General features: G+C 41.6%; 1 protein-coding gene across 1 annotated transcript in view; it reads left to right on the forward strand.

Moving 5' to 3' along the window:
• Positions 1-25,861, forward strand: part of CTNNA3 (catenin alpha 3) — a 987,819-nt gene that overhangs the window by 54,597 nt on the left and 907,361 nt on the right. The window contains 1 exon segment of the mRNA XM_030569668.1: positions 9,183-9,302. Coding sequence (XP_030425528.1) covers positions 9,183-9,302 — 120 coding nt within the window.

The raw sequence follows: 25,861 nt of genomic DNA on the forward strand, positions 1-25,861 counted from the left end.
TATAATAATTCTAATATATTAAAAGTGAAGAGTATATAATTGAGTTGGAGAAACTAGTGTTATTTCTAAAGATGGAGGGGATAGAAAGGTACTTGAGAAACCTGAAGTTGAGATTAAGGTAAATTAAAATGGGCAGGTATTTTCATCAAATTATTATTTATTTTTATTGTTGAAGTGCTTAGCTGCCCCAGTCAGATATTGGGACTCCATTGTGTCAGATTGCACAAACACATCACAGGACATGTTCCTAAATGCCTTGTTGTGAAATGGTCATTATTGTGTTTCTACAACCTTTTAATTCACCACTACAGCAACACTCAAACTGAAGTAAATCTAAAGCATCATATTCAAGGAGTAAATGACAATAATGTGAAACTCATTCTCTGTGGAATATCTTCTGAATTCTAATCTTAGGTGGCAAATTTTAGTTTGGTAAAGTGGCCTTGGAAATTCATTTTGTTCTAGTAGATTATTAGTTGCTAGCATAACAATAAAGTCAGTATTATTTCATCTGCTCAACAGTTATTTGCAACTCAGGCATGCACAGATCATTCTGATCGAGACAAATTTAATTTAATAACTCACCTTTGCTTTGGGAAGCAGAAATGAATAAATGCTCACAAAACATATTGCATACACTTTAGCATCAAAATGCATGTCTTTGGTCCATTGAGAGCAAGATCATCTGATGTTTCCTGGACTGAGGGTACTGTGTGACCTATTCTCCATAAAATTCCATAGAGGCAGGCCCAAGCCCATTCCATTACAGAAAAATATCATGAGAGCAACAGTTTTTTCATGTGTGTATTCAGTAATTGGTATTTGAGAGTGCTTTTTAATGGTTCTCCCAAACCTGTCCCATAGTGATTTAAAATAGTACATTTAGTATAATTTAGTCTTTTAAAGCAGCAGTGCATATTAAAACATTAAGGCACTTTTTAATGAACTGCCTTCTTTTTTCAAAGTGGAGATTAAATTTGCTTCTCATCCTTAATTCAACTCATATTCAGCCATATATTTAAAAGAAGTATTTAACAAGCACATAAAATAGATCAGTGCTGTATTTTCTGCCTTGCACAATGAAGGGTGATAATATCGATATTCGGAACAGCAACGGCTCTCAGGCTTTTTTCTCTTTAGACAAACTGGGAAAGAACCATCATTCCATATTCTGCAGTGGCAGACTCTTTGTTCTACTTCTGTTGTAGAGTTGGCTCTGAATCTGAATGAGGAATGTAAAATTACAACAGATTAAGAGCCTCTCTTAGCCCAATTGAACGTGTCACTGTTATGACTCAGCTTGATTTTCAGACATATGCCAGAAAAACTCTGTGATTAGTCAAATATGATTCACAAATTGAAATAGAAATGCTTGCTGTCAGCTGGGGAAATCTGCACTTCCACTTCTGCCTGTATGGACATCAGCATACTGTTACCAATGATAAGACTTTGCAATACGTGTTTAATGATGCCTTCTTCTGTCTGCGTAGTCCAATTTGTGTTGAAGATGTTGAAACTATGAATTTGACACTGCATTGATATATAGTCCTGGCAAACTTAATGCTGCAGATTACTTTTCCAGGCATCTTCCTTTTAATAGGCAGCAGGTTTAAAACAAACAAAAAGAAGTATTTCTTCACACAATGCACAGTCAACCTGTGGAACTCTTTGCCAGAGGATGTTGTGAAGGCCAAGACTATGACAAGGTTCAAAAAAGAGCTAGATAAATTCATGGATGATAGGTCCATCAATGACTATTAGTCAGGATGGGCAGGGATGGTGTCCCTAGCCAGGGTTGGCAGGTTTATAGAAATTTTGGTGCTGTCCAGAACTTGCCCCACCCCCAAACTCTGCCCTCCAACTGCCTAAGGCTCTGGGAGGGAGTTTGGGTGAGGGGAGGAGTCTGGGGTGCAAGTATTGGTCTGGGACAGGGGATTGGGATGCTGGAGGGGTGCAGGTGCTAGGAGGGAGTTTGGGTGCAGAAGGGGTGAGAGGTTGGGCTCTGAGAAGGAGTTTGGATGGGGGAGAGGGTCTGGGGTGCAGCCTCTGGGATGGAGTTTGGGTGCTGGGTGCAGGCTCTGGGAGGGAGTGCAGAGGGCTGGAGTGCAGGCTCTGGGAGGGAGTTCAGGGGCAGGAGAGGGTGTGTGGTAAAGGAGTGGGGGTGCAGGCTCTGGAACAGAGTTTGGGTGCACGCTCTGGGAGGGAGTTTGGGGGTGAGAGGGGATGCGGAGGGAGGGGATGCAGGCTCTGGGAGGAAGTTTGAGGGTTGTAGGGGGTGTGGAGGGAGTGGGTGCAGTGGTGAGGAAAGTAGGGTGGGCCTGGGGCTGGATTTGGGGTGTGGCTGGGGATAAGGGTTTGCGGTGTGGGAGGGGGCTCAGGGCTAGGGCAGAGGGTTGGGGTGTGTGGTGAGGGCTGTGGAGTGGGCCTGGGGATGAGGGGGTTTGTGATGGGGCAGAGGGTTAGGGTGCGGGGGGGATGAGGGCTCTGGTGGGGCTGGGGGTGAGGGGTTTGAGGTGTGGCTAGGGTAGAGGGTTGGGGTGCAGGGATGAGAGATCTGGCTGGGGGTGTGGACTTTGGGTTGGGGCAGGGCTGGGGATGAGTTTGTGGTGCAGGCAGGCCGTCCCTGGGCTGGGGCCAGAGAGGACTCCCCCCAGCCCTCTCCCTGCTGGCAGCAGTGAGGTCTGGGGCCAGGTGCCCGCCTCTCCCCCCGGCCGCACAGTCACCCCGCACCACTGTCACTGCACGTGCTCCTAGGGTCCCTCTCAGGTCCAGGAATGTAGCTTCACTGGGGGTGAGGGATGGGGCTGCCCCTTGCTCAGTGTGGGGCAAGAGCAGTGACTGCAGGCACTGAGGGCCCCTGTGCTGGTGGAGGGTCTTGCCAGAAAAGGGAAGGGTCCGAGGTGGAAGGGCAGGGTAAGAGCAGCCTGCCCTGCCACTAGTAGTTGGGGGGAGGACACTAAGACCCTGTGGCAACAGTTAATGACCAGAGCCAGCAGAGTGGAGTTAGCATGGAGCTGCAGGGGAGGCAGGGATGGTCTGGGGGAGGTGCATGGGGGCAGCAAGTAGGGACCGGGGGACACTTTTGTGTGGGAGTGGTAGATGGAACCTGAGGAGAGACCCAGCCCCAAATATTGGTGAAGCTGGGCTCCCAGGCTCTGAATATTGCTGGAGCCCAGGCACCACAGGCCCATACAACTCACTGCCCCTGTCCCTAGCCTGTTTGCCAGAAGCTGTGAATGAGCAACGGGATGGATCACTTGATGATTACCTGTTCTGTACATTCCCTCTGGGGCACCTGGCACTGGCCACTGTCAGAAGACAGAATACTGAACTAGATGAACCTTTGATCTGACCCACTATAACTGTTCTTATGTTCATACAGTCTGCATGTGCCACCTATACAACAACTGACAGTGCTGAAGCAAATGTGCATTTCATTCTCTCCTCGGACACTAGGATTTGTAAAGACAAATCAGCTGCTTCAGTAAAAATTGTGATTCCCAGCCAAAGCTATCATAATAGTCTGAAATACTGCATCAAATCATGTCTGTTCTAGCTGCAGCATTGGAAAACACTGTGCTCCCTTTGTTTAAACTGTCTGAGCTATCTTTGTTAGAAGTCGTCTTGGATTTTGGTAACCTATATGGTTGTCAGCTGGCGATTTGCTGCTGATTATTCTGATTTCTCATACTGTGATTGCCATCTTTGCCAGGGGAGTCCTGCTAAATCTGGACAAAGAATTGTGTATGATATTCCTAAAACTCCATTCTTCAACAATATGGACTATGCCAAGTTTTATGCCAGAATACCTCAGATTCATATTAGAGATGGGCATTAACCAAAACCTGAGATCTGAACAATCTTGAACTTCACCAGACTGTTTTATGAGGATTCTGGAAAAGTTGCTGTTGATGGTAGCTAGAACAAAGCATTACATGAAAGAATTAAACTGTTTCTTAAGAAACTACAGGGAAACTCCCCATTGTATGACTGATATTCTGCCAATGCCAATATTATGAATTAATTTTCTTGCAACAGACAAACCAAGCTCGCATGACAATCAACAAAACAAAGACTTTAACAGAAAATGCAGAGACAAGCTGAAATATATAGACCTTTGACTGTGATTATTAAAGGCTGGGGGCAAAGAATTTGAACACAGAATAAACTCTCCATACCCTAACTTTAAGTCAAGTTTTCAGATAAATGGAACTATAATCACAGTCCAAGGGGTGACCACAAGATCACTGAGAATATCTTCCATTTTCAGTTAATGTCCACATTATGCTAGATCTCCAATATCCTGCAATGAAGAGACAGTATTGACAACACTGTCCTAATTAGCTTACCACCTAGACTATCATCTGTTCCAGAATCACATTTCATGTTCCAAGTGCTTAATGTTACCCAAAATGGGATTGCGAAAATTGTCCCATTTATTTTAAGGCCCTTGTTACAAGTTCATCTTGTTTCCTACTTGGGAGACATTCAGTGTTCATTTGTCAATATTTTGACAATGGGTGCTTGGTTCCTAGATGATGTGATATCCACTTTTTGTGTGTTATTACCAAAACAGCTGTTTCCTCTTACTCTGGCTCAAGTTTTATGATAGTTGATTTTGTTTTTTATTACACAAGGACTATAATACTGTTCATAGACTAAATCAAAAGGGAAGCCTGTGTATTTTGAAAAGTGCTATAAAGTTATTTATGGTAACCTGATAGGCAGTAAGACCCTCATTGTCATAATACCCTCCCAATCCAGCTTGCTTCATAAGAAGTGTGATCAAAGCAGAAAATGGTTCAGGAGTGTTACAAGTGTGACATGAACCCAGGGGAGTTGTTCCTCTGCTCAGGGAAAAACAGAGAATGCTCAGCTGGATCCTATCAAACCTGACTCCTTTAAGACAGCTGCACCATGTATATAATCAAGAGGCTTAAAAAGAAATAGCAAGTTTCTTTTCAGAGAAAAAAAGAGACAGGGAAGTCTTTAGGTAAAGGAAACTATGAAGGTACTTCTCCTGAACTTCTAGGGACTGGGATGTGTCTATCTTGGTGAAGTAATGAGGAAAATTGATCATCTAAAAACTGTTTTATTTCTGTTAACAGAAAGTTGGGAGGAGGGGGCTGGACTCTTCTCCTCTCCCCCATCTCAGAACAATACATGTGAAAGTTTCTTGGAGGAAGAAAGACTTGGGCCAGACTATGATAGCTTGAGAGATGTAGGTAGATTGTATGTGCTTTGTAGATTTAAAAACTCTTTGTCAGAATCACATCACTGCATCCTTCTGAGAACAGGACAGACTTGTGTTCATTTGCTTATAGTTAGCTTATTTGTATATTTTTATTTTGAGGGAAAACACTGTTTTTTTTCTTCCACTCTCTTCTTGAGAAAGATGTCTCTTCCACTTCTGTGGAATATTGCTGCCAATATTATAGCCTCGTGGGGCTATTCCTTGGATATTTAGCCTCCTGAGGAGAGCTATCCTTACAGTTTTATACGCATGTTTTTTTCCCACTAGAAGTAATTCACTGATCCCTGCAGTCTCATTACCAGGCACAGGAGGCTCCTAATATTATGATCTGTAGTGAGAGGTTTTTATGCATTATTAATCTGTGGGGCCATGGCAGGGTGTAAGATGTAGTGCATGGGCTTGCAGAGATAGCAATATGATGGGAGACCTCCCTAGTTAGGGTGGCTAGATGTCCTGATTTTATAGGGATAGTCCCGATATTCAGGGCCTTGTATTATATAGGCACCTATTCTCCCCCCTTCCCTGTGCAAGAAACAGGTGTTGCATGAAATGATCTGTTGCTTTGCTTGTATTTTTGTGGTCTAGTGCCTCAACACCATTTTAGATAACTGTTTCATTGCTCCATCCAAAGACTACACTTTATGATCATTTCATTAGTTTATTCTAGACTCTCAGAAGATCCCTCCCCATACTATTCAGCTTTGTGACTGTCAGTGGAAGCTTTTGGGTAACATCCACATGTGGATCACTATGTTATGGTTTGGTGTTCAGGTACCTGTTGAACTGGTGCGGCTGCAATACTCATGGCTTCTTACCTGCATATAGGAAAAGTCATTGTAGATCAGTGGTGGGCAAACTATGGCCCATGGGCCGGATGGAGCCCCTCAGGGCTTTGGATCCGGCCCGTGGAATTGCTCCCTGTGGTGCCGCGGGCCCTGCACCATTCTCAGTAGCGGCTGGCCTAACGACCCTGCGGCCCCCTGGGTCTTTGCACCCCGCAGCTTCCAGTGGCCGGGAACAGGAACCATGGTCAATGGGAGTTTCGGAGGAGGTACCTGGAGGCATGGCAAGGGCAGCGCATGCGGAGCCCTCTGCGTGCCCTTCTCCAGGGGCTTCAGCACTTCCCGGAGCAGTGCGGGGCTGGGGACAGGGTAGGCATGCAGGGAGCCTGCCCCGGTGTGTGCAGCTGCCACTCTTCCTGCACCCCACCCCCCCAACTCCCTGCCCTAAGCCCCCTGCCTGCACCACACACCCCTCCTGCACCCCAACTCCCTGCCTTGAGCCCCCTTGTACACCCCACAGCTCTCCTGAACCCCAACCCCCTGCCTTGAGCCCCCTGCTGCACCCCTGTGCACCCCAACCCTGAGCCCCCCTGCAGTCCACACCCCTCCTGCACCCCTGCCCTGAGCCCTCTCAGACACCCCCATCCTCTGCCCCAATCCTTTGCCCTGAACCTCTTCCTGCACACCACACCCCCTCCCACAACCCCACGCTCCCTCCCGCACCCTAATGCCCTGCCCTGGCCCTGGCCCTGTATACAATTTCCCCACCCTGATGTGGCCGTTGGCCCAAAAAGTTTGCGCACCCCTGTTATAGATGGTCTCGTTCAGTTTGACCTGAACTAAAGTTCTGCTCTAATGCTTACAGTGTGAATTAATGAATGCAAAGTGTTGCAAGTTCAAGGATTTCTAGGCCAGAGGTGAGGCACCAAATTGCAGTTTTTACAATGGATGTGAGATAGAAAAATGTCAAGGGAACAGAGTATGTCTCACTCCCTGTTTTCTCTCAATCATATACAGATACCCTGAGGTACCTGTCGTGAGTGTTGCCACAGGGATCAAGCCAGTAGAGGGAACTTCTTAAAAACTATTTAACAAAACAAAATAAAACAAAACCAAAAAAAACCCCAACAACCAGGAAGTGGCAATTTCTTACGTTGAGCTATTTAAATGCAATGCTTCATTCTCCAGTGCTGCAGATTGCGTAGCTGTTACAAGCACTTTATTCACTCACATATAAGAAATGGAACAAATAAAACTTGTGGCATGCAATGAATCTGTAAGGCTGGTTGCTGCAGAATACTGAGCCACTTTGGGTTTATTAAAGGGGTGTACATTTGATCATTGATACTGCTTCTCCTTTTGATGCAAACTAGTAACCATTTATAGGGTCTCCTATGGTGTTCATCACTACAATAACAGAATGTTTCAGTATATTTACAGATGGTGAACTGCAGAAGAAAGAGGTAAAGTGACTTGAGGAAGATTACAAGAAGGCTGTGGCAGAGCCAGGAATCTAACACACATCTTGTGGTCTACAGTCCACTGCGTTAATGGCAAGACTGCCTCAAATCTTATGTAACCCTAGAGCATATCTCAGCTCCAGGACTGTGAGGGGAATATTTTCCCCCATGTACAACATTAAACAACTGGTGGGCTATGAAAGGTTTTCACTTTCCTCTGAGGTATCAGCCATTGTTGGGACAGGATATGGGTCTTGATAGGCCACTTACCTGCAATTTATGATTCTAGATGGACCAATGAGCTTCCCTGATCTTGTAGGCTATGTAATCATTTGCTCCTTAGAACCCACTCCTACTGCGATACAAAACATCTAAATACTTCCTGTGTAGGCTTGGTCAAGTCACTTCACCTCTCTGTCCCTCAGTTCTCCCATCTGAAGAAAAGGGAATGACATGTTGTGCTTAGCATTTTTCATGTATTGATTTCTATGTGTAATTTCAGAATTTTAAATAATGAATACAAGAAAATATGTACTAGAATGTGTCCTCTCCCTCTTCTACATCCTTAGCATCCGACGAAGTGGGTATTCACCCACAAAAGCTCATGCTCCAATACGTCTGTTAGTCTATAAGGTGCCACAGGACTCTTTGCTGCCTTAGCCTAATATTTGTCTAAAACTGTAAGGGGTTTATACACAGACCATGTCTTCCTTTGTTTGTACAGTAGCTAGCACACAGGGTTCTGCTCCTAATTAGGGTCTGTGGCTGCTGCTTTACTATACATATTAATAAATTGCATAGTAAAAATTATTTTAAAGTTGGAAGTAATACAGTGTACACCAAATTGAGCAAGGAGACTCATTGTGTAAAGTCCTATCTCCTCCCACCCCCATGCTCTCTTTTTAGTCATGCCAGGTATGTGTCTCTAGTATTTTGTAAGCACCGGAGTCAGAATCTGTCGTTAGTCTCTATGTGACATGTCATACATGTCTACTGTGATATACAACTGTTAATTATCTGCATAGGAAAGAAGTGGTTAATATACTTACAGTAAATCAAGAACTAGGTTCAATCCCCAGCTCCTACAGTTTTCCTATAGTATGACACTTTATGCAAGTTGCTTAGACTTCAGTCCTAAAAACTGCTCCATGTGAGTGGACTCAATCGGCACCATCTTACAAGATAATAAGAGGTGTTTTTTCATCCTTACCACACCACTACATGTTAGAGATGGGTATTCTCCAAGAGTCTTCTGGGAGAGTATTGAGGAAGAAACTGCTTATATTTGGTGGGTTGGGGGAATTCATGAGCTATGAGGAAACATGTATGTGCTCTTTTTATTTAAAAAGATTAAAAAAAAAAAACTACAACCCTGGATCTGAACACCAACCAGATTTTGGGGGTAGTTTAGGTGAGGATCAGAACTTCAGGGCTGGGGCCAATCTCTAATTGTGTCTTCAGAAATTCCAAACTATAAACTTCAAATCCAGGACTCTACATATTTCCCTATATCCAAGTGCTCAAAGCATAGACTTTTCAAGAGTTGTGGCAATATATTCTTGCATATATGAGAATATAACAGAGCCCGTAATGTTAGTATGTTTTTTTTTTAAAAAAACACTAACTAATGGAGCTATATAGACAATATTTATGTGAATGATGACATTGTTTCTTGTACCGTCACAGTTTCAAAGAACATATGAGTCTCTACGAAACGTGTCTAGTACATCTGAACTACAGAAAACCTACCAGAAGCTTGGGAAAGATCTGGAAAATCTAGATTATTTGGCCTACAGACGTCAACAGGTAAGAATATGGAAATTTAGTGCTAGGGCACAGAATCTCTGAATAGAGAAAGATGCTTTTATCTATGGGTAGCATATCATGTGTGCCATCATTCAAGGAGACAAATTGATATGTTCTTTGTTTTATATTAAATATGAGTAACCTTGTATTAGGTGGCTTTGGATTTCAGCATATATCTGTTCCACTTCCAGAAATTGACACAGAGAAGGGGTAGGATTTAGCAGGGACATCAAGCATCCAAAGGGTGTAAGGTGCTACTATAACACAATAAGTAGTGCATATAGATTAATGGGTCATAAGGGTAGTTTGGCAAAGTCACTGTGACTACTCATGAAAATAAGGTTCTGACAGGGAAGCTACAGAAAACTCTAGGGTTCCCTGGAACACTTAAGAGCCTTCTGCAGTTATTACATCACGAAGTCTTCTTATATGCCACCTGACATGCAAAAGAAACAATTGTTTGCTAAGACAGAACAGTAATTTGGAATCATATCAAAAACATGAGTGCTGTATACTGGATAATAAAGTTTGTTTGATAATAAAGTGATTTCAGTTCTGATCTGCACCCCTAGAAGTTAATGGTATCAAATCTTCATGTACATGACTGCTCCACATAAACAGTTAATGTATTTTAAATTCAAAATCCCAAATTAATTAAAACTAATTTTCAAGATTAGATCCCATATGACTTAAACCGGACTACTCACATACTTTATATCAATCATGTGCAAGTGATTGCAGAATCCAGGTGAAAGACAATCACCTTGTATATACAGCTATTTTCTATAACCTTTCCATGACTGATTTAGAAACTTTAGTTTTCATAATAGCTTCTGTAGTTTTGTTCATATTTTTGCAGCCTTTTAAAATCTTTCTTTCTGAGCTTTTTATATTTGGTAATATATTGAAGGAGTGGGATAATGGTTTTATTTTAGTTCTCATCTTTTAATGTTGCCACTAGGTGTCAGCGTTGTCAAATGTACTTCCTGACTTGTTTTAGGGGAAATCAATTACAGTGGGCATTTAAGTAAGAAAATTGATTAGATTGTTTAAAATTTAGGAAAAGGTTCAGAGGCTGATTGTATCTGAAAACATGAATAACTTGTTCTTGTGTTGGGCAAGGCAAGGAGCAAGTTGCCTGGGTGTGTTTCACTGTGATGACAGATGATGTTTCCTGGTTTGACAAAACAGAAATGTTCACAAAATTGTATTCGTTTTGACAATTTTCCATGAAAGAAATTTCAAAACAAACTTTGTGTGTTGGGGAAAAATTTGACTTTGGAATTCTGAAATTTTGTTTCAAATTTAAGTTTTTTTCATGTTTATATTTTTGACATTTTATGACATGGCAGTAGTAGTACTGTCAAACTGTTCCATTTCAAAACAAACAGAACACACTTGATCTAGAAAAGATGTTCATTCAGTATCGGCTGCCTTTAATGACTTTAAAAATAAAAATAAATAGAAATATTTCAACTACTACTGACATGTCATAATGACATAAAATAGTAGTAGAGCATAAAATGCACAACTGACATGTCATGAAATAATGTAAAAAATATAAAAACTGAGAACACACACTCCACAACACATTTTTTCCAAAACAAAATTTTGATATTTTTTCTAATTGCGAATGAAAAACTTTAAAATGTCAGAATCTCACATGAGATGGAAATCCTGAGTTTTGACCAGCTGTTGTGAGATGGTACACAGATTTTGTGCCCCTTTGATATAAAGCCACTCAATAGCTAGAAAGTGCTGTTTCTAGTAATGAATAATGTCTGTTTCCACTTCTAATGGGTTGCTATCTGATCTCATAATTTATGTTGAGCATAATAAAGGTCTCATCTGTAAGGGCTCAGGGAGCATATCTGAGTGAGATGAGTGATTATAGAATTGGCACCTTCAGAGTAGAACTGCACTTTAATTGCAATTATCTCCTTACTCTGAATTCTCACTCTTTGCCTTGCAAAGTTCTATTTAATGTCACATAATAAATCCCTCATTCCCTAGCAGACTCTTTAGTTACACACTTCATTTCTCCTTGGGTTGGCATTTGATTTCTCTGCTTCTCTTCTATTCACAGACTCTGGTTTACTCTTGCATTTCCTGGAATCTCCCCACAATCTCTGGTCTCACTAGTCTGTATTTCCAAAGCATTTTGAGACTGTCTTGCCACCCTTGCCCACCTGTCTGGGTCACAAGGATCTCCTCAATATCCTTTCCTACCATCTTTCATCTCTACATTTAATTTCCTTCTCCAAAATTACTTCTCTTATTAAAGATATTAGTCACAAAATGTGTTCCTCATTTCAATTGGAGAAGACCATTGGATAAAGGGTGAGGGTGCACATTGCATCCCTTTACTGAGCACATCAAATATTTTGTCTATATTTGTGCATTTGAGTTCTGTTTTTTGCTTATGCTACTGCTGAACCGGTTTCCATCAGCCAATATAACATAATTCTTGGTAGGATTTACAGGAGAACCTGCAGAGTGAGAGCTGTCTAATCTCCTACCCACAGACTACACTTTGATTGCTTTTTGCCTGGAAAATAGAACAGTCTATTTGGGAAGAGGCTGCCGTTAGAAATCAGACCCAACCCCACAAGTTCAGATCTGATCAGAATCTGGACTTCTTCACATTTAAGTGATATTTGAATCTAGTTTTCCAGTTCAGGTCCACTTCTAATAGCTAACAGTTTATATATCATTCTTGGTGCTGTAAAACAACACTCAGTCCTGTTGGTAAGATACTGATTCACTGCCATCTATTGGGGGAATGAACCAGAAGTTCTCTACAATATGGAAATTAATCTGCATGAGGTATAATAACACAGAAGAACTTTCACAGTCAGAGTGATGAATCTTTCTTTTAAATTTGCTTTTTTTTTGTCTGCTTATTTCTTAGGAGTGAGAAAACCAGAGAAGACCTGTAATTGCAATACAGAAATGGAAACAATGATTTTGAAGTTTTTAGGAAAGATACTAAAAAACAACTTGTTTTAAGAGGACATTTGTAATGTCATTTTTTTTAAACTGCCATTGACCAAACTACTTATGTTGTGGTCACAAGGGTAAATAAAGATCAGGGTGTTAAGGTTAATTAAGTGACATTTTTCTTCAGAATCAGTCAGAATGTCTTCCACTTCAGGATAGCCCTCTCTAAAGAGTTGATTACCTCTGTCAGCAGTGGACCTGGGAATTCCTCTTTGGCTTTCAATAACTAAGGGCTGGTCTACACTACAGGGGAAAATCGATCTCAGATACGCAACTTCAGCTACGTGAATAATGTAGCTGAAGTCGAAGTATCTAAGATCGAATTACTCACCGTCTTCACGGCGCGGATCGATGTCCGCGTCTCCCCATGTTGACTCCGCAACTCCGTTGGGGTTGGTGGACTTCCGGAATCAATATAAGTGCGTTCGGGGATCGATATATTGCGTCTAGATGAGAGGCAATATATCGATCCCCGAGCAATCGATTGCTACCTGCCGATACGGCGGGTAGTGAAGACGTAGCCTAAGACAGACAAAACTTTTGGCATGTGCCAGCTCAGCCTTTCCTGAGTGCTTTCAGAATCTCCAATTTTGCAAACAGGGCTGAGCTTTGTCAAGGGAGCTGGTATGTGTGTCACTTTCTTCTCTGACACAATACTGGCCAGATAATCTAACTTCTTTGATCATTTCAGTGAGGGAGGATGAGGTTGCTTTCTGCAGTAGGAGGCATTTGGGTTTGAGACTGTGGGAAGGCAGTTCAGGTTCATTAGCTGCCTTCCTACAGTGTAGCCTGAACAGAAGGAAGGGTCTCTCAAATGCTGTGTTAAGTGTGGAATAAGTGTGAATGTCTCAGGAAAATTTTGTAAGCATTCGCCTTCTCTTTTATGGGACCCTCTTCCTACCAATGGTTCACTGGCCAATAATAGTGCAAGATCATTTTGTCACATGCAAATACACATGGATATTATGTATTAAATTGAGTGGTACCTAGTATTTGTCAGATTGAAATATTATTCCTGCTGTTGATGATCTTAATGTTAGTAATGCCCCATGCCTGTAGCACCGTTGGCTCAAATTCAAAGGAAGTTTTGTTTCTGCTCTTATGTCTTTGGTAATAGTGTAACATAACAGCTGACAACAGAACTTTAAAACATTAAAAAAAAAAATCACATCACTCCGATATAGCTATTAAGTTACTTGTTTGATTTTTCATTGTATACCCTCCTGCTAATGTGCCGGGAAAGAGCTTTTAATGTATATATAGTGAAAGATTTAATTTATGATGAATTATTTAAATATGCAATTTTTATTCTTCATTTCATGTGCTGTCTGTTCATATGTAAAGAAAGGTTTAAAAAAGGTTTCATATAAAACTTGAAGTATTAATTATTACAGGAGATAATTTATAGCACACAGTAAATTACTTTGTGTGAAATAATACTTCCAGAAGATAGAGCAACACTGTCAAATTGTTCTTCATTTTTGTCTTGGTTCCAGAGAAGTGCATGATGTGCAGCATTATATATGTTTTTATGTGCAAACAGGCCAATTTACTTCTTAAAATGCTTAATTTTAGACTGAAGGTACGCTGTAAAACTCAAACAATAGAAACAGTTTACCTTAGTCTGGAGATCCAGTATTTCTAGCTGTTTAAAGAGAATAAACACATTTTTCACTTTGCTTTTTCAGATGCATTAAAGGTGAGGGGCAGGCATCAAAAGATTCTGCACCTAGAACTGGGGCCAAATTTTCAAAAGAACTCAGCCCCCAACTGCTTTTTATATGGCTTTGGTGATAGAATTATTGTGATATGTCCATTTCTGGGGTCAACACTCTTAAAGGAGATATTGAAAAATTGGAGCAGATTCAAAGCAGAGGTATAAAAATAAGTTGCCACCAGAAAAACAGGCATTATGATAAGACTTAAGGAGATCAATCTCTTCAGCTTCTTGAAAGAAGGTTAAGACTTAAAAATATCTACAAAGGGAAGTACATACCTGATATTAGGGGACTCTTTAATCTAGCAGACAAAGGCATAACAAGATCAAACGGCTAGGAGTTGGAAGTCCAAAAAGTTCAAACTGGAAATCAAGACCATTTTAGCAGTTAGGGTAATTAACCATTGGAACATCTTAGTAAGGGACTTTAAATCAAGACTGGATGTCTTTCTAAAAATTATGTACAAATACAAACACAAGTTAATTGGCTAGATGCTGGAATCACTGGGTGAAATTCTATGGCCTGTGCTATTCAAGAGCCTGAAATGGAGTCCAGCCACTGCATAATTGTGGGGACCCTAAACATACTCTGAGGGAGCAGACCTATCTGGCACCCCCTTCTGCTTTCTGGAACCTGCTGACCAGCTGTCTAGTTCCTGTACTTAAACATACCCACTCCCTGATCTCTATTGACAGGTGTGAAGCTTCTGGTTTACAGTTCAACTCTCTCCAGGGGCATGCAGTAGTTGTAAAGTATATAACATGCTCTCAGACACTTTGCACAAATCTAACACACTATTGCTCTTTTACTTAATCATAGAAAATATAAAACAGCAAACCCTACATGTGTTCACGTTCCCATGGGGGTGGATGGGACGGGACATCTGAGTCTAGGCAGACAGGCAGGATGTCCCTTATCTCACACAGGCAGTGACATGCTGGATGGCTTCTGCCATTGAGTCTCCCAGCTTCTGTGACCTTTCTCTCTCCAGTCTAATGCTTCTTGTTCCTGTCTGATTCCCCTGTTCCTGTGTGTTTCTTTATTAAAAAACCTTCTGATCACCTGGCTGTTTTTGTTCTGTCCCTAGGCAATTTACACTGCTCTTACCTTCTCCCCTCCTTCCAGGAGGCTAAGATGAAACTGTGTTTCCAAAGATGCAGCTGCTTCTTAGCATACTGTTGTGATCGAAGGACCATAAGTAATCTGTGGTACCTTCTGCTTGTCCTGTTCTGGGACATGACACCAACCTGCTGACCCATGATAGATACACAGACAAGCATTGCTGATACAGTAACTCCATCATACCAACCAATATTCATAAACTGTACAGACAGATCCTTAAATTGTCACACTTGGTACCTGACTCCCGTTTACCCCTTTGAAATTCCCAGTCTTTGTCTGTCTAATATTTCTGGCATAAAGAACCTAGCTTATGTAAAGAAAACTGCCTGAGTTGTAAAAAAATTTTGTATTTCCATGGATCTAATTTCTCATGCTCCCTTCTTGGCATAGTATCAGCTCTCCATAGTTCATATATAATGTTCCATGTGCAGTAAGTATTTTAAAAAAGTCCAAGTTTGAAAGTCAATGGCAGTCAGGCACTTCACTGCTCCTTATACCTTTGTAAAATCTCCTCCTCTAAGCAAGTGATCATTTTGTACCTGAGAAATTGGGCAAAATTCTGCCCTCCCTTTGAGCCACCAGCATGACTTAAAAAGGAGGTATAGGAAATGAAGACCACCTTTGTACCTAAAGAACAAGTGGTTAGTACAAGCTCTCAAGAAAGGATAGGAGTGAGTCATTGTTAGAAGAAATCATGGCAAAAAAAAGATGATTTTTTTGGCCTCAGTTTTTGGAAAAAAAAATACGGAAAAGAAATGTGAAACAGGCTTATTTTGGGGGGTTGGGGGAGAAGCTGTATTGCTGAAATGGGTTGAGAGAGGTACACATGGTTACACTAAAGCCCTTCTCACAACTGCTATTTGATAAAAGGAAAAGGACTTGAGGTGGAGTGGTGGGATATGGTAATGAGCTGAGAGAAAGGATTTTGGTGTAGTTTTGCAAAAGCTCAGCTGGGGTTTGTTTCTGAACCAGTGACTTTCAGGGGTTTTAATAAATGGTTCCAGTTTAGGCCCATTTCTAAACAGCTACATTTAAACTCTCTAGAAAGTAGAGATGGATGACACATTTAAAGAAAGTATCTAGGAAAGCTAAATGTAACTAAACTGAATTAAAACAGTAGAAAGGAACTGAGATCCTCAGTTAAGCATTAAATTACAACTGATGAACAAGTAATATTAAAATGGCATGATTCACAAAAGTGCAAAACCTCTTTAAGTATCATAGGATAGACTGATGAATGCTACTTTTTCTGATATTATACTGTGTATATATCTTATTTCAATTTTTAAAACAGAATGGTTACCTGTATTGCAATAATGCCTAAAAAGGCCAGAAAAAAATTTGTTTTGTCAAATTTTGAAGTTCCAAAATCTGTTTTAGTTTTGGTGTGGACTGAAAAGATGTTTTGAGATATATATAAAAAAGCCAATAGCTTGATGTTTAGGCACTCAGCTGCGATGTGAGATGCAAGTTTAATTCCCTATACTGTTTTGAAGTAGACACTTGATGCTGGTTCTCTCAGATTGCAAGTGAGCTATTCTGGGGTGAGCGTCTGACCCTCAAAACTCCATGCTGAACCTGAGGAGAAAACTTCCTAATGTAAGTTTGTCAAAACCAATACGTTTCTGTGAAATGCTCCAGTTTTGATAAAACAGCATTTTTCAATAGGAAAAAAGCATAAAGTCATTTTTTTCCAACTAGTGCTACACACTATGCCTGGGACTGCACAAATGTGTAGTAAAACAGTCATCCTTGCAAAGAGAATTTATAATCTTGCTGAAGGACAAAGCACAGCAAATGGGTGAAACGAACAGGTAAGAAGGGATGAGCATGTTTTTGCATAGACGAGCGGTGTATATATACAGTATAGTTCACTTTCTGCCTAGATGTTATCAAAAGGCAGTGTTTCTTAGGCAAAGGTGATTTAGATTTGAAAGAAGATAATAATATTGAGTTATGGATTTTTTTTTTTTGGAAGAGGGAAGGAGGGAGTTTGTTCCACACACAAGTGGCAGAAAGCACACCAGTGTTTTAATGCCCAATAAGAGCTGGCATCATTGCTAGAACTGAGGTTGATAACAGGATAACATGAAATAGAGATACTAGCTATGTTCTGGTCTTTCCTTCCAATATCTAAAACACAATCAGCAATTACACTGAACTACTAAAATCCAATATGCCACCCACACCATCATAACTATTTCCCATCCCATGACTCTATTATATTGCAGTTAACAAATCCCCCTCATCCTGTCTCCTTTCCCTATGCTTGCAAACGAAGACTAGTGGGGATGTATGTTGCAGTGTTGAGGCCTCATGGAGAATGCTGTAATGAGGGAACTCCAGTTCAGCTGCTTTCACTGATTGCAACTGTAGCAGCATGGAACAAGGAAAGAGGCAGTGTCTTGCTGCCCAAACCAGTCTAGTCTTTTAAGTTTATAGGTAAAAACCTATGCCTTGAATTCCAATGTGAATCCCAGAGGCCCCAGGGCATCTTGTGCCCAAAGATGGATTGCTACATTTTGGACATTCACCTTTTGAATGACGCCCAAGATGTAACCCCCGGTAGAGGACATCACAGTTTTCTAATTCTGTGCTTTTGTCTGCACAGAAAAGCATAGAAAGAATCCCATTTGAAACAAAAAATTGTAATTCCAGTACCAGGTGCAGATGAAAAATACCCTCTTCACCACATTTGCTATCCTTGCCTCCAACAGCAGCCCATGATATGGAAAATCGATGAAGTCAGTGAGTAACCTGTGGGGTTGAATGTCAGAGGGGTAGCCGTGTTAGTCTGGATCTGTAAAAGCAGCAAAGAGTCCTGTGGCACCTTATAGACTAACAGACGTTTTGGAGCATGAGCTTTCGTGGGTGAATACCCACTTCGTCGGATGCATGTAGTGGAAATTTCCAGGGGCAGGTGTATATATATGCAAGCAAGAAGCAGGCTGGAGATAACAAGGTTAGTTCAATCAGGGAGGATGAGGCCCTCTTCTAGCAGTTGAGGTGTGAAAACCAAGGGAGGAGAAATTGGTTTTGTAGTTGGCAAGCCATTCACAGTCTTTGTTTAATCCTGAGCTGATGGTGTCAAATTTGCAGATGAACTGAAGCTCAGCAGTTTCTCTTTGAAGTCTGGTCCTGAAGTTTTTTTGCTGCAGGATGGCCACCTTAAGATCTGCTATTGTTTGGCCAGGGAGGTTGAAGTGTTCTCCTACAGATTTTTGTATATTGTGGGGCTGAGTTGCACATTGGATAAAGAGATATCTTGGTAACTGAAATCAGAGAGCAGTTGCAGCAGTGAAAGATGGACAGATGTGACTAGAAGAGAGCCAGTTCCACAGTGATCAGTATTAGAACTAATTTGTCTTCTTGACATGAAACAAAGGGAGACACGGTAGAATTTTTTTGGATGATATGAACATTGAAAGAAGGAAATATTCAGTACAAAGAGGGAGGCAATAGAATTTAGAATGCCTTTGTTAAAGCAAGACTTCCATGCCCATTCCTGCAGCTGTGCTAAGGGAAAATTATTGTTGACTTCAAAAGGCTATTGAATTTTCCAGAGTAGGGTCTATGAGATCAGGCTCTCTGTCAGAGGGATTTAGAGGACCTAAAGAAAAAGTATTCTGTGATTTGTGAGCTTCAGGAGACGTTGTAATGAGGCCAGCTAGCCTTAATCACAAGTAATGAGACCCTATGCTTATATTGGTTTGGCAAAGTGACTACTTGATCTTCTTACTATTTTAATTCTCCAACCATAACTTTCTGCAAAAGCATGGAACCACGTGCACAGTAAATCTTAAGTGTACTTAGTATATAGGAATAATAGGGTGGTGGTGGTGAGACACATAAATGCTTAGAAGTGGATTATATGATTTAAGTTACAGAAAGGTGAAATAATGAGTCTTGAGTGGAGAAAAATGCACAAGAAACTGGTCCTGCCCTACAATGCTCAGCATGTCTAAAAGAGTGGTCATTAAAAGATTTGCTTCTGATACAGCTACAGAAGGAAAAATCAAGCTGAGATGCCAGACTAGTAGTATTGCATTATGACTAATCCCCAAATACAGTGATTATTCTATTTTGTGAAAACTTTTATTTATTTGAAAAATAATTAAAAAGATGCAAAAGCCACTCAATCTGCCACTCTAGGCAAAACTTCAGTGTACTGCCCCCCTTCTATCTCCTAGAACAGAGGTTCTTAACTGGGACGGGAGGTTGGGGCGGGGTATGACGAGCCATCATATATTTTGGTCATTATGGTAGAAGTAGAGAGGGCCCAAGTGTGAGGTGGCAGCATCGCTCATTCAGGTTTGGCCCAGCCACCCCTCCATCATTCTAGGACAAGCAAGGGGTGGGTAGAAATGGATGGCTGTGCCAAATTTGCATCTGCCTAGTTTGCTTATAGCTACAGCAGCCCCTGAAGATGTCTATCCTATACCTTAGGCACTCTATCCCATTTGGAGTAATGTAAAGTAAAAAAAAATATTTAATGTGCTTAACTTCTAAGCATATGAGTTATTCCACTGAAGTGCTTAATCATGTTTGCAAGTGTTCACAGGAACAGGATATAGCAGAATTGACTCACCACTTGCTGCTCCCTTGTGGCCAGGCATGGCATCACAGCTCTTTTGCAGGTCTAGTGGACCCTGCCAACAGTTGCTGTAGTGATGTGGTGGTTTCTCTGCCTGGTAATTCAGCCCTTCAGGTGGGTCTCCAGCTTTAGTTCACCCCAAACTAAAAGTCCAAAAAATGTCTAATGGAAACAAAAATTCTTTCACCTTCTTGCGGGCTCTGCCTCAGCCAGTCTTTATCTAGCCTGCTACCCCCATGCTGGGCTTGACAATCTTTACCGTGGGCTTGTATGCCTCCTTCCTTGGGGCTGGTATGGCAACCTGCTCCTACCTTGGTTCTGAGTTCCAGCCCAGAGACCTGTATTGAACAGCTTGGGTCTGCTTTTTTACCTTTGCTGTGGTTTTCCCTGGGTCGCTTTCTACCTCCTTTTTTTCAAGTTCCTCTCTGGCTCTCTCAGTCACTTCCCTGGTTAGTCAGGTCTCTCCTAGGCCACCCTGTCTGGAGCACTTTTTGCTCTTCCCCTGTTTTAGTCAGGGTCCCTATAGGTATGTCTACATTACATTGTAAACCTGGATCTGTGGGATATGGGGTTGTGGATTCGGTCCCTCCAAGCCCCAGCTTGAGCATTCACATTGAATTGTGAATGCTGGGCTTACAGTTGCTGGACTCAGGTTTCACAGCCATGCTAACAGTCCACACTTCACTACACAGACCTTCTGACTCTGGTCTGTGGCTTGAGCTGCAGCCATGCTGCAAAATGCTAGAGCTTAGATCAGAGTTTCTGATTCAGCTCCCTAGTGGGGTCCTCAGGCCAGGGTCACGAGTGCTTGCTGACCCAAGTCAGACTGATTGAACTGGGACCTGGGCTCAAATCTGAGTCAGAACTCAGGCTTAATGTGCAGTGTAGAAATGCCGCCCCAGACTTCCCTGCCTGGAGAGCTTTCTTTATTATCTCGTGCATGGAGTTCCCACCACAACTTCTCTGACCATCCTGCCTAACTCTCCCCTTTACTGTTCTATTTTGGATGAATCAGGCAATTCACCATATGTGTAGCCCATAGTGCTAGCTTGCCTTTATTGTGTTTGGCAATAGTGCAAGGAACCTACAGGCCAGTATCCTGTAAGACATTAGCTTAAGTAAATTAGCCTAAGTATAGTTAAGCATTGTAGGCCTGTGACCTTTGGCACATGGAAGTGATAAGTGTAAACTGGCTTAAGCAAGAAGTGATGGGTATGATAGTGAGTTAAAACAACACTAATATGTTAACCTATAGAATAAGTACATCTCAATATTATGTGGGTGAGGAAGCTAGATTTGGGCATGGACGGCTGAGCATTAGCGTGAATATTCATAATTGTGCTCAGGCCCTATAATAAAGCAAACCACTGTGAAGAGGGAGCTTTTAGCTTTTTTGTTATTAGCTTTCCACCATTTTGACCCTTCAGCTCTATTGTTGGGCAGTGAGGAACCTGGACCATCAGACTCATTTGGCATGCTAGAGACAGAGCTGGTCCTTCGTCTCTTACCACCAGGCCTCAGGGAGGCATGTGAGTATGCAAATCTAAGAGCTTATGCAAAAAATACTACAGATATCACAAATGCTGTATTATTCCTATCTCTTTGTGTGTCTTGGAGCATTTCTGGCTTTATTCCTTATTTTAATAAAGATCTTTAAGGCTTTATTTTGCCCTCAGTGTAAGTGTCCTTGCCATAGGTCCCCAGGATCCCTGCAAGATACTGAGCTTATTGATTTAGTTCTGTGCAGCTTGATTCTGGGACACCAACCTTCTGATCAATTGGCAATTAATACAAATATTATTAACCTTGAAAAAGGATCAGGTGAGAGATAGGGCTCGTTCTGGAATCAGGTTAGCTTAGTCCCAGGCTCTCCAGCACCTGGGGAAAACCACTCTGTTACACCTGGCTTTAGACTGAAAAGTCTCTAAAGTAGGAACTGCATCTTTCTAGGACTTTTGTGAAATGCCCAGCCCACTTCTGGGTTCTATTAATTATATAAAAGTTTAACAAGACACTCTGGAGACAAAACAGTGCATTCGAAAACTTCATATATGGCTTACTTCTAATAATACAAAATGTTATAAAATGAGAGATTTAAATATATTACCCAAATTGAAAAATAAACTAGATTAGTTGGTTTCATTTTTGTTAACAGCCACATTTGGGGTTTTTTGTTTGGGCTCACAGCATCACATATGGCTGTTTAAATTAATCCTATTTCCATTTAATTTATTGTAAAAATTTCCATTTATATTGTTTTTTTAACCCATTGCCACTTTTGTTTTTAAACCTAAATTCTGGTCTTAAACTGAGTTGACAGTAGTTGTTTAAAGAAAGAAGCATTAAAAAGAAAAGAAGTTTCATTCAAGCAGGCAAAATGTCGATTGGAATCTAAAAGATAGCCTGGCAGTTACTTGCTTTCTTCATTAGAAGAGGGAACACTTGGAGCTAAGAAAGAGCCAGGTGCTAAAGGCATTGTACTCAGAAAAAGAGTAGCTAATGTTATGGTTTTTCTTTCAAAAATTTACAAATTAACATTGACTTAATACAGTTTTGGAACTTTACTATGCAGAAGAAAAATGCTGCTTTTACCCATCTTAATTTAAATGAAACAAACACAGAAATGGTTTTCTTACCTTGTGATATCTTTTTTAAAACTTTCCCTTTATATTTTTAGTAGTTTGTTTAACACAGTAGTGTATTTTGCATTTTTTTCGTCTCTGCTGCTGTCTGATTGGGTACTTGCAGTTCCAAATGAGATGTGTGGTTGACCAGTCAGTTTGTAACTCTGGTGGTTTATAACTCAGATTCTACTGTACATATTTTTGTTTGGCAGCCTTTCCACCAAAGAAACCCATGTTCCTGAAGGGGAAAATGTACGCTAATAGCTACTGCTCTCAAGGCCATCTAGATGTACTATAATAGCTATTTCTCCCAGGGCACTTAGACCCTTAACTTTAAGTTCTTTGCCTCTTGCAGCTGATAAACAAATACTGTAATGTACTATAATGGGAAAAATTGCTGAGCAAACAAATTAAAAATGAACAAGAAATTAGTAACAGTGTAGCTCAGTTATGAATACGTTTTTCTAGTTGCCTTCAGGCTATTTTCTTGATCCCCTAGTATTTGCTGATATAGAAACTGGACTTTGGCAACCTCATTCTCAAATGACCAGTCAGCTCCTCACTTAGGGTACCTTGCACTGTTCCATAAATTTTGGTGGGGGCCATGTTGCATAGGACTTATTCAAGTAAGGTGCACACCTTTTTTCCCTGGTCCCAGCCCAGTGACCCTGTAGGTAGCAGCCATCTGCTGTGTCCCCTTAGCTATGTTTCACTGTTTCTCTAATTCCCTGGCCCCCTTCCCCACAGCCCTGCACCATCTTCACCCTTACCTCAGGGCCTTGTCCTAATGGAGTCCCAGCAACCAGCTCAGGGCTCCTGCTCATTCTCCCCAGCTTCTTGGCAGCTGCGCACCATCCACTCTCATACAGCTCCAGCACAGAACTGAACTGCAGCTCTTCTTATACAATTATACCTGATTGGCTATATCCCACAGAGCCACTCTAGGCTGGTTGGTGGACCCTCTCCACCACCGTTTTTGGGGTGGGGTGTGGCAAGGCCATGAAGCCTCCACCAGGGGGCCTCAGAGGGTTTGATATACCCCATCACAGACGGATTTAGACAGCAAAATGTCATGATTTTCAAAGGTGCTGAGCATCTGTAGCTCACAGCCTACAGCTGGAATTGTAATAGAAATAACCTTGTAGAATAACAGGTGCTCTTGCAGGAATTACTGTGGCTGGGAGAAAGGACTTTATTCAAGGAGACTTCAAACTCTGACTGCTGTTGTATTTTTATGCGGGGACCTCCATTCCTGTCCATTTTTCTTACATGGCTCCATGCCTCTGCTCCCCAGCTGACCTCTGAGTGGAGCTGTCAGGTAGAGAGAATGCCGTAAAACTGTGCCGCAGCTTGGGGACTTTTACGCTGCTTATGAAATCAGACAAATCCTCTCAGTGGGAATTAATACCCTTTTTTTAAACCACTCTGTACAGAATCCAGATGATCAGTCAGACATGATTTTTTAATCATTAAACTATGTATTTACTCTATGGATTAGAATTATTTTGAACAGCCTATAGTTTTCTGAATAAATATGTATTTATTAGAGAGAGGTCATTCTGATCGCCAGGGTATGTGATACATTCTTTAAGGGAGGTATTTAAGTATGCTTCAGGAAAAGGTGAAGAATAAGAGGTTTGAAAATTGGCATCAAATATAGGCATCTTTGATCAGATGATCCTTTCAGATTTGAAAAATATCTTCTGTTCTTATAGCCTTCTGTAAAAGATGTTTTTAATTTTGTATTTTTATTGATTTTGCAAAAGCAAAACACATTCTACTAAAAGTAATGATACACAAGGGTACATAAAAATAAAATATGAAACACAAAGGACTAAAATTAGGAATAAAACATAATTATAATGAACAGTCCTAGACAGTATGAAAATGTGTCCTATAAGTTGAGGGTAATGAACCAATCCATGGGTCTAGATCATGAACAATTAAAGTAAGAGTTACCATAGAATTTGGTGTGCTGAATATATTTGAGATTCCTGAGATCTAGAATTGGGTGCAAAGCCCCATTTTTCTTCAATATGAATAAGTAAGGAGAATAGAAACCTTTCCTGGTATACCTCTAAGGTAACATAGGCATCAACTTCCTGAGTTCCTCCCTGAGTTGTTTGACCCCCGCTCCACTCCAGGCTCTGCCCCAACTATACCCCTTCCCCAATGCCCTCACCGTGTGCCACCTCTTTCCACCTCCTGCCCTGCCTCTTTCAGCCCCAACTCTGCCCCTGCCCCATCTCTTCCTACCGTATTCTGCCCCCTCCCCTGACTCTTCCACTCCTGCTCCTCCCCCTCTTCTCTAGCTCCTCCTGCACACTGCTGAACAGCTGATCGCATCAGCCGGGAGGTGCTGGAGAGGAGGAAGAGGAGCTGATCAGTGATATTGCCAGTGGGAGGCACTGTGAGGGAGGAGCTGATCTGCAGGGCTGCCGGTGGGAGCTGAGCACTCATTTTTTTTTGTGTGGGTGCTCCAGGCCTGGAGCACCCATGGAGTCAACCCCCTCTGGGCAGTAACTCTGTTGCTTCCAACTTGGTTAAGTTATCATCTGCTGACACATGGCACACTCATGAGAATGGTCCCCAAAGAAGAAATGGGAAGAGGGGATGGGTGGGAGTCGAATGGCATAACTGTCCCTGATGACCTGAGAGACCCATAGTTTTGTATAGATTGCCACCCAAACCTCCTGGAAATAAGGTAAGGATATATACCTATTTACCTTGTAGACTAGTCCAAGATCCTCAACCATCACACCAAATCTGATGTCTTTATGTCAGACCCGACTGGACACAGTACTCCAGATGAGGCCTCACTGATGTCGAATAGAGGGGAATGATCATGTCCCTCGATCTGCAGGCAATGCTCCTACTTATATTGCCCCAAATGCCATTAGCTTTCTTGGCAACAAGGGCACACTGTCAACTCAAATCCAGCTTCTCGTCCACTGTAACCCCTAGGTCCTTTTCTGCAGAACTGGTGCCTAGCCATTTGGTCCCTAGTCTGTAGCAGTGTGTGGGATTCTTCCGTCCTAAGTGCAGGACTCTGCACTTGTCCTTGTTGAACCTCATCAGATTTCTTTTGGCCCAATCCTCTAATTTGTCTAGGTCCCTCTGTATCCTATCCCTACCCTCCAGTGTACCTACCCCTCCTCCCAGTTTAGTGTCAAATAACCTTCAGTGGTTGACCACCTTTCTCTATCTAAATCTGATGCTGATAGCAATGATGAGTTCATACCTATAGTCATTGAATGAAAATCTGAATCAGCAGCATCTAATGCAATTTGAAGTGACGTTTTAGCAGTTGGTTGGTCTTGACGCCTTCTTCACAGATTTATTTAGACTTATTTCTAAACTCTGAGGGTAACTTGTTCTTAAAAATCGGACGATCTAGCTCACTGCCGGTAATTATGTGTCGATAGCATGGCCTGATAATTCACTGTCCTGACCTGTAAAGGGACTGATGAATAGATGTGCTTCTCAAAAAGATAAAGTAAT

This window comes from Gopherus evgoodei, chromosome 7 (genome assembly GCF_007399415.2).
Source record: "Gopherus evgoodei ecotype Sinaloan lineage chromosome 7, rGopEvg1_v1.p, whole genome shotgun sequence".
Taxonomy (NCBI): domain Eukaryota; kingdom Metazoa; phylum Chordata; order Testudines; family Testudinidae; genus Gopherus; species Gopherus evgoodei.